At 54.4% G+C, this 7,151-nt stretch overlaps 1 protein-coding gene across 1 annotated transcript; it reads right to left on the bottom strand.

Annotated features, from left to right (window-relative positions):
- Positions 1–2,163: 2,163 nt before the first annotated feature.
- On the bottom strand, positions 2,164–6,553 carry Zdhhc19 (zDHHC palmitoyltransferase 19). Its single transcript, XM_090332186.1, is given in 9 exon segments — positions 2,164–2,251; positions 2,737–2,842; positions 2,845–2,917; positions 3,107–3,192; positions 4,354–4,459; positions 4,777–4,949; positions 5,173–5,312; positions 5,930–6,051; positions 6,337–6,553. Coding segments are annotated over 8 exon segments (933 nt in total). The 5' UTR covers positions 6,483–6,553; the 3' UTR covers positions 2,164–2,251; positions 2,737–2,755.
- Between the last annotated feature and the right edge of the window lie 598 nt (positions 6,554–7,151).

Raw genomic sequence — 7,151 nt, 5'->3', positions numbered from 1 at the left:
CAGAGGCCCAGAGTGTCAAGAGAGGGCTCACACTTAGCTTTGGTCTTGGAAGGACCCTGCCTGAAGCCAGGGGTGAATCTCCTCTACACCTGGAAGCCAGGACCCAGTAAGTGCAGTCCTGAGCCAGGGAGGGCAGCAGCAGGACAGCCTGCAGGACAGGAGGTAGCAAGCCCCTTACATACCAGCCTGACCTTTTCAGATCCCTACAGAGCTGACTCTGGCAGCTCCTCAACTGAGGCAGTTCCGTAATTTGCACCCAGACTACCCGTCCAGGCACCTCCCTCCCTTCCTCTCTGACCCAAATCGAGGCTACCCTTAAGACTTGTCATTGGGGGTCCGGGAGTGGTCTAGTACTTGCCTAGCATGCATGAAGACCCAGGTTCAATACCTCAGTAGCACATACATAGAAAAAAAGCCAGGAATAGTGCTGTGACTCAAATTGTAGAGCTAGCCTTGAGAAAAAGCCTAAGGACAGTGCTCAGGCTCTGAGCCCAAACCCAGGACTGGCAATAAATAAATAAATAATAAAAGAGCTGAAGTCCTGAAGGACTCAGGAATCCAGAGAGCCAAACATAGACACAGGGTAGTGAGTGGAGCTGGGTGGGGGCAGGGAGGACCCTAGAGCCTCTAGAGATGGGTTGGTGGGTGGGGAGGGTGACAGTGATCCAAAGAACTGGAGAGACATCTTGTGCCATAGGCCACCCTCCTGCAGCTGGCAGGAAAATGAGCAGCTGGACTAACATCCCCCAGAAGGCAAGCTTAGATACAAAAACACAGGAGTGGTTATAGAGACACACAAGCCTCTAAGGCTGTGCATCTGAACATGTGGCCACCCCTTTCCTGCCACCTTCATTATACACAGTTTCACCTGGGTACAGGGAGCAGGCCACAGTGTGGTGTGCGCATGCCCATCCTGGCATGTATATTCCATTTCAGAATAACCTGGGCCCTCAATAAAAATTTCAGATAGGTGTGGGGAATGGAAGGGTGAGGTTGCTTGAGATACATTGTTTAGCTGTGTAGAAATGTCGCCCCCTCCTACAACTAGCATAAGCTAATTTAAAGTTTCCTGTCCCCACTGAGATTCTGAGCCAGTGCTCTGGGCACCCGCAATGCTGAGCAGGTGGTTCCTGGAGAAACCCTGGGTGGTCTGTCAGCTGGGAAAATCACCAGGGTCCTACCAGGTGCTTTACTGATGTGTCCTAGCTCACCCTTGGCTTCCCAACCTCCCATGAAGGTGACATTATTCCTTGTACTCCCATGTCACACACTAGCCACTACAAGAACCATTAGTTTGACATGTGCCCATTTCTACCCTCAAGAACAGGATTGGAAGGATCACCTTCAGGTACCAGCCACTCAAAGAACCAAGAAGAGAGATTCAGAGTCCTCTCCTGCCCTGTGTGTCTCTACAGAGGCAGATGGAAGGATACCCATGCCTAACCCATGTGCTGGTCCAGCTAAGAGATTCAGAGGTGCCCCCAGAATGGCACCAGGCCAAGTTTGAGAATTCCTAGACCACTAACGCCCTCTGCAGCTACATTGAGATACTGCATGGTAAAGGTTGGGTTCTCTCCCATCATCCCCAGGCAGAACTGGTCCAAACTGCAGCTTTTACTGTTTCCCCACTGGAACAATAAGGGCTAAATGTCGTAACCAACATCATAAAGCCAGGCAATGTGAGTTCCTGAGCTCTCTCTTCAGGAATCCTGGACCTTCAACCTCCCAACCTCCTTCCTCAGTGGAAATCTTTTTTTTTTTTTTTGCCAGTCCTGGGCTTGAGCTCAGGGAATGAACACTGTCCTTGGACTTTCTCAAGGCTAGAGCTCTACCACTTGAGCCTCAGCACCACTTCTGGCTTTTTTCTATGTATGTGGTACCAAGGAATTGAACCCAGGTCTTCGTGCATGCTAGGCAAGCACTCTACCACTAGGCCAAACTCCCAGCCCCCCCCCCCCCCCAGTGGAAATCTTTATCCCAACTCCTCGGAGCCTCCCCACATCCCCTCACACTCTGGACAGACATGCGAAGCAGTGGTAAGAAGCAGCAAATGGTATTTAATAGGCATGAGTGGGGGGGGTCAGTACTTTCACCAGGGGAACAAGCAAAAAGCAGAGAAGCCTCCAGGGAAGGGAGCTCAGGTGAGGTTCAAGTGCAGGTGCTCCTGGCATCGGGTCCGGAGGGGCGAGTGGGAGGTTGGACAACGTCTTGGGGCCTCTGGTAGCAGGGACAGCACTGGGCTGGCATGGAGCTAAACACAGATTGAGTGCATATAGGCTCTGCCAGCTTCCCCCATAGCTCACGGGTATGCCTCCGCCCTGGGCCGAGGGCTGATTTCAGAATGTCTTCATTTCAGGGATACTGTGGATGGGGAGCACTGTGGGGGACAGGCCACTGCTCCACTTCCCTACGGGACTGCCAGTAAACATTTCCATTCAAGAAAGACACACTCTTCCCAAAAACATTACTACTGGAGTAGTCTCTGTCCTCATTAGTAGCTGAATTGGAAACAACCAAGAAAGGGTAAGTGACTGACTGGCCCAAGGCCAGCCAGCAGTATAATCTTTTCCAAGGATTTCTGGGCATATTCTGGAAGCCTGTGATTCTCTTTTCAATGGTCCCCAAGAGCTATAATCCCCTTCTCCCAAGATCTAAGTGTTCCATCTTCAGGGAAGCCTGATGTTGGGGGAGAGGGCTCCTCTTAATATCGCTCAACCCAAACAGCCCCATTCTCACCTCTTGGAGAGCTGCAGCCTCACCACTCCCTGGGGGACCCTTGCCTGGTGCATAGAGACCCAGAGGCTGGGGCTGGGGTCCAGACAGAACTGGGGGACAATGTGCAGAGGGACACAGGGTTGACACAGGCATCCACTCAGGTGCCACCACTCTCTGCAGCCAGACAGCTTTGGACATGTACCTGGGAAAAGAGGTACAGAACAAGGGTTACTGCTCTCACCTTCCCAGCCTAGGAACACAGGGTAGGGCTTAGCCCTGGCAGAAAGCTGAGACCAGGTTCATGCAGGAGATAGGAAAAAAAAAATCATCTACCAGTGCCATACCTCACCAGCCCAGGCCCACCACTTGGGCCTTTGGTTTACCAACTCACTTGGGTCCCAGCGGTGCACAGATTGTTAAATACCAGTTGCTTGCACAACCCTGGTCAAAAGGGTTGTATCCCTGAAGGTACCTGCACTGGAGAGGGATGGAGAAGGGAAGAGGAGCTGAGAACTGGCAGAATTAGGTAGGCTATTCACCAGTGCTCATCTCTGAGAAGGCCAGCTAAACTAGAGCTCTGCTTAGGGCTACAGCAAGACTTCAAGGGTAGGGAAGATAGGAAGCAAACGGGCCTCTGGCTTCACCCCAAGGGAAGGGAAGGCTGATTTAACCCTCTTCTGTCTTTGCAGCCTCGGTATCTACAACCTCTCCCAATCAGTGCAGCCCCTGTCCTCTTGTAATGGCCTTGTGTAAGTTATTGTCATGCAAAAAATCCGTTGTATTTTCTTACCATTGTGAACAAATGGGAATTGATTGTATGTGTGTGGCTTGAATTCAGGGCTCATGGAAGCTGGCTCAGTGGCTCACTCCTGTAATCCTAACTACTCAAGAGGCTGAGATCTAAGGATCATGGTTCAAAGCCAATCCAGGTACTAAAGTCCATTAGACTATCTCCAATTAACTACTGGAAAACCGAAGTGGTGCTGTGGCTCAAGGGTAGGGTGGTATCCTTGGGCTGAGCAGCTTAGGGACAGCACCTGGGCCCAGAGTCCCAACCCCACGACCTCAAGGGGTCCACTTAACCGCCCATGCCATCTTCAGCTTTGATTAGAACTGTTTCCTCGCCATCCCAGCACTCCATTTTTTTTTTTTTTGCAAAGCTGGGCCTCTCACAGCTGCCTTCTGCCCCTTCAAAACCAAATATATGATAAATGAGGCACACAGGCTCCTCTAGGACAAGGGCACTGCTGGACTCAAGGCTGGGCAGCCCAGTGCAGGCCCAGCCTCTCTCTGTGCTCTCTCTGGGTGACGTGGCACTACTCCAGTCTTAGGTTCCTGACCCAACGAATGCAGGAAGCTGCCCTCCACACCTGCGCCCACCCATCGCTCCACAACACATGCAACCTCGCACTCAGGAGGCTGAGGTCGCAGCTCACGCGGGAGAGAGAGTGCCCAGCTGCAGGAGGAGGAGGAGGGATCCAAACCGCATCTTAAGAGGAGGATCTGGAGGCATCACTTAGTCCCGGGACAGAAGAAAGAGGGGCTAATGCTGACGCAGCAGAGGATCCAGGCCGCCCTTTCCCATTCCTATCCCCCCCCACACCCACACACACGTTGGCCCACGTTGGTCCAGAATACCTTGCCCTCATAGGAGCGCTCAGCCGCGCTCACCGACAGTGCCTGGATCAGCAGCAGCAGGAAGAGCGGCATCAAGAAGCCGGCGGCCGGGATGGCTACCAGGATGCTGCCAGCACAGCTAAGGAAGGTGGGCCTGGACCGGCCCTCTCCAGCCCCGCCCGCCCAGGCCCCGCCCACCGCTCTGCGGGGCCCGCCCCGTCTCCGCTGACCCTCCCCAGTCCTCAGCACTCCATTCCAGGACCCCCACTAGCTTGTCTGTCTCCTGACCCCACCCACCTTCCTCCAGACCCACCCTCGCCACGCCCCCTACGGCCCCGCCCACCGAGAGCCCCGCCCTGACACGTATCCAACCCCACCCATCATTCATCCTCCCGCCCACCAGTAGCTCCGCCCCGCCCCGTGGATGTGGCCTGGTGGGGATACGCCATGGCCTTGTCTATGGTGAACGGTAGTTTGCTGGTGCGAACCAGGAATATCAGGCAGGTGACCAGCAGGGCGCCAGAGTAGAGGCAGAGGGACAGGACCAGCAGCATGAAGAAGCGGAAGTTGCGGTGACCGATGCAGTTATTGACCCACTTGCAATGATGGTCAAAGTCCTAGGCGACAGGGAAAGCAGCTAGGCCTCCATTAACCTCAAGTCCTGGGCCTCCTCGAACCCTGCCCTCTAGGACCCTAGCTGTTGGTCTCAAGAGTGGCTGACCGTTGCTGCCACCCTTGGCCTGAAAGGTGGCTGGCACCCAACAACTTGGCCCTGGTCTGTGGAGCTCCGGGCCCTGGTCCGGCGTAGGTGACAAGTGGGCAGGCAAGAGGGGCGCTCACCTCCACGCAGACGTTGCACCAGGGGCAGTGGTAGGTCCGGGGAGGGCGGTGGAAGCCGCACCTGGGGCACCACTGCAGGCGGAAGGCGCGGTGGTTCACCCACACCACGTGCACCATCATGGGGCTCTGCTCCACGGAGCCTGGCTCAGGAAGAGGGGGGAGCAGAGGCAGCGGGCCCTCCCATCACTGCTGCCCCACAAGCCCCACCGCATTCCTGGGCACCAGGAGAGCAGGAAGGAAGTGGGCAAAGGAAGCCCTGGACCTACTGAGCAAGGGCTTTCCAGCAGAAGAGAACTGGGGCCTTTGGAAGTGTGATCAGTGCTTAGATCATGTTTGTGAGCAAGAGGGAGGGAGAGAGAAAGAAGGAGAGAGAGAGAGGAAGGGAAGGAGGGGGAGAGTGAGGGAGTGAGAGAGAGGGAGAGAAGGAGGGGGAGAGAGGGGAGAGAGGCAGAGAGGGAGAGAGACAGACAGACAGACAGACAGACAGACAGACAGACAGAGAGAGAGAGAGAGATTGGCTTTGTGGTCTGAACAAATTTACCAGCTTCTCTCCCCACCTGCCAGAATCACCCTTACAAAGCTTCAGAAAAACCCCAGGGTTCTATTTTTCTTCACACTTTGGTGGCCTGGAATGAAGTGCTAGGACTAGGGCAGTGGTAACAGGAAAGGGGAGCCTGGGGTGGGGGTGGGGGCACGTAGAACTCACCCTTGCAAGCCCTTGGAGAAACCACCTCCTCCCAGGGGGCCAAGGCCTCACCTTGATGTAAGATGCCGGGGTCAGAGAAGTTGAGCGAAATGAGACTGAAGAAGGTGAGGACGAAGAGGAGCCCTGTGACCATAGGAAAGGCCCACTCCCCCTTCTGAGCCAGCCACCTGCAACTGAGACCACAGCCTGATTCAGTCCTGGGCTCCCAAGTAGGCTTGGGCTCCCTGGGGTCAGAGCTCACAACCTTAACGCCAGCTCAAAATACCCAGGTTAGAACCCTACCAAAGAACCAACCATCTGGAATGCCCCCAAAATGAGTCAAGGACTCTAGATTTCTGGCTCTCTACATCCGATTCCCCTTAACTGTCTTTCTCCTGACCTTTGACCCCTCTGCATCCCCTCTGCCCACACTATTTTATTCTTTGTAAGGAAGCTCACAGCTTGCACGGGAAACTCACGGGAATGCGAAGAAAAGGCCACTGAAAATAACCAGTAGAACCACATTGAAGGCAGCGAACAAGCTGGGGAGGAACCAGGAAAGTGGGCCCAGAGGTGGGGGCTGGGACTCCTTCACTAGGGGCATGCCTTCCTTTAAGAATGGCATGGCAGGGCCTCCCGTGCCCCCAGGGGAAATCCAAGCCTCCAGGTTCCCTCTCCCCTGCTGGCTCCCAGGGCCTCATGGCCACAGCAGCCTCAGAAGCCACAGCCTAGTATGAAAGGAGAGAGGTGCCAATATGACATCACAGAGGCTAAGGAATGGAGTCTCTGAATGCTTCCAGTAACTTCTAAAAGCAACCTCCCACCTCTGCCCCACACATGTACTGGTAGTGGAGTCTGCTGCCTCCGGTGAGGTGGTGTGGTATGTCCCTCAGTGGTTGTGTGCTGGCAGCTTTGTCCTCAGTATGGTAGTGTTGAGGTGGTGGACCCTTTAAGAGGTGGAACCTAGTGTGAGGTAATTAGGTCATTGAAAGGGTGAATGTAGTTATCATAGGAACCTATTGGTTCCTGTAAGAGAGAGTTGCTTTTTTTTTGCCAGTCCTGGGCTTGAGCTCAGGGCCTGAGCACTGTCCTTGGACTTTCTCAAGGCTGGAGCTCTACCACTTGAGCCTCAGCACCCTTCCAGCTTTTTTTCTATATGTGGTACCAAGGAATCGAACCCGGGTCCTCATGCATACTAGGCAAGCACTTTAACCACTAGGCCAAACTCCCAGCCCCAAGAGAGAGTTGTTTTAAAGAGAGTAAGACTCAGGGCTGGAGACATGGTCCCTCCAAG

Source organism: Megascapheus bottae, chromosome 1 (assembly GCF_031878675.1).
Source record: "Megascapheus bottae isolate mThoBot1 chromosome 1, mThoBot2.hap1, whole genome shotgun sequence".
Taxonomy (NCBI): Eukaryota; Metazoa; Chordata; class Mammalia; order Rodentia; family Geomyidae; genus Megascapheus; species Megascapheus bottae.
This window is presented reverse-complemented; position numbering and strand designations above follow the sequence as displayed.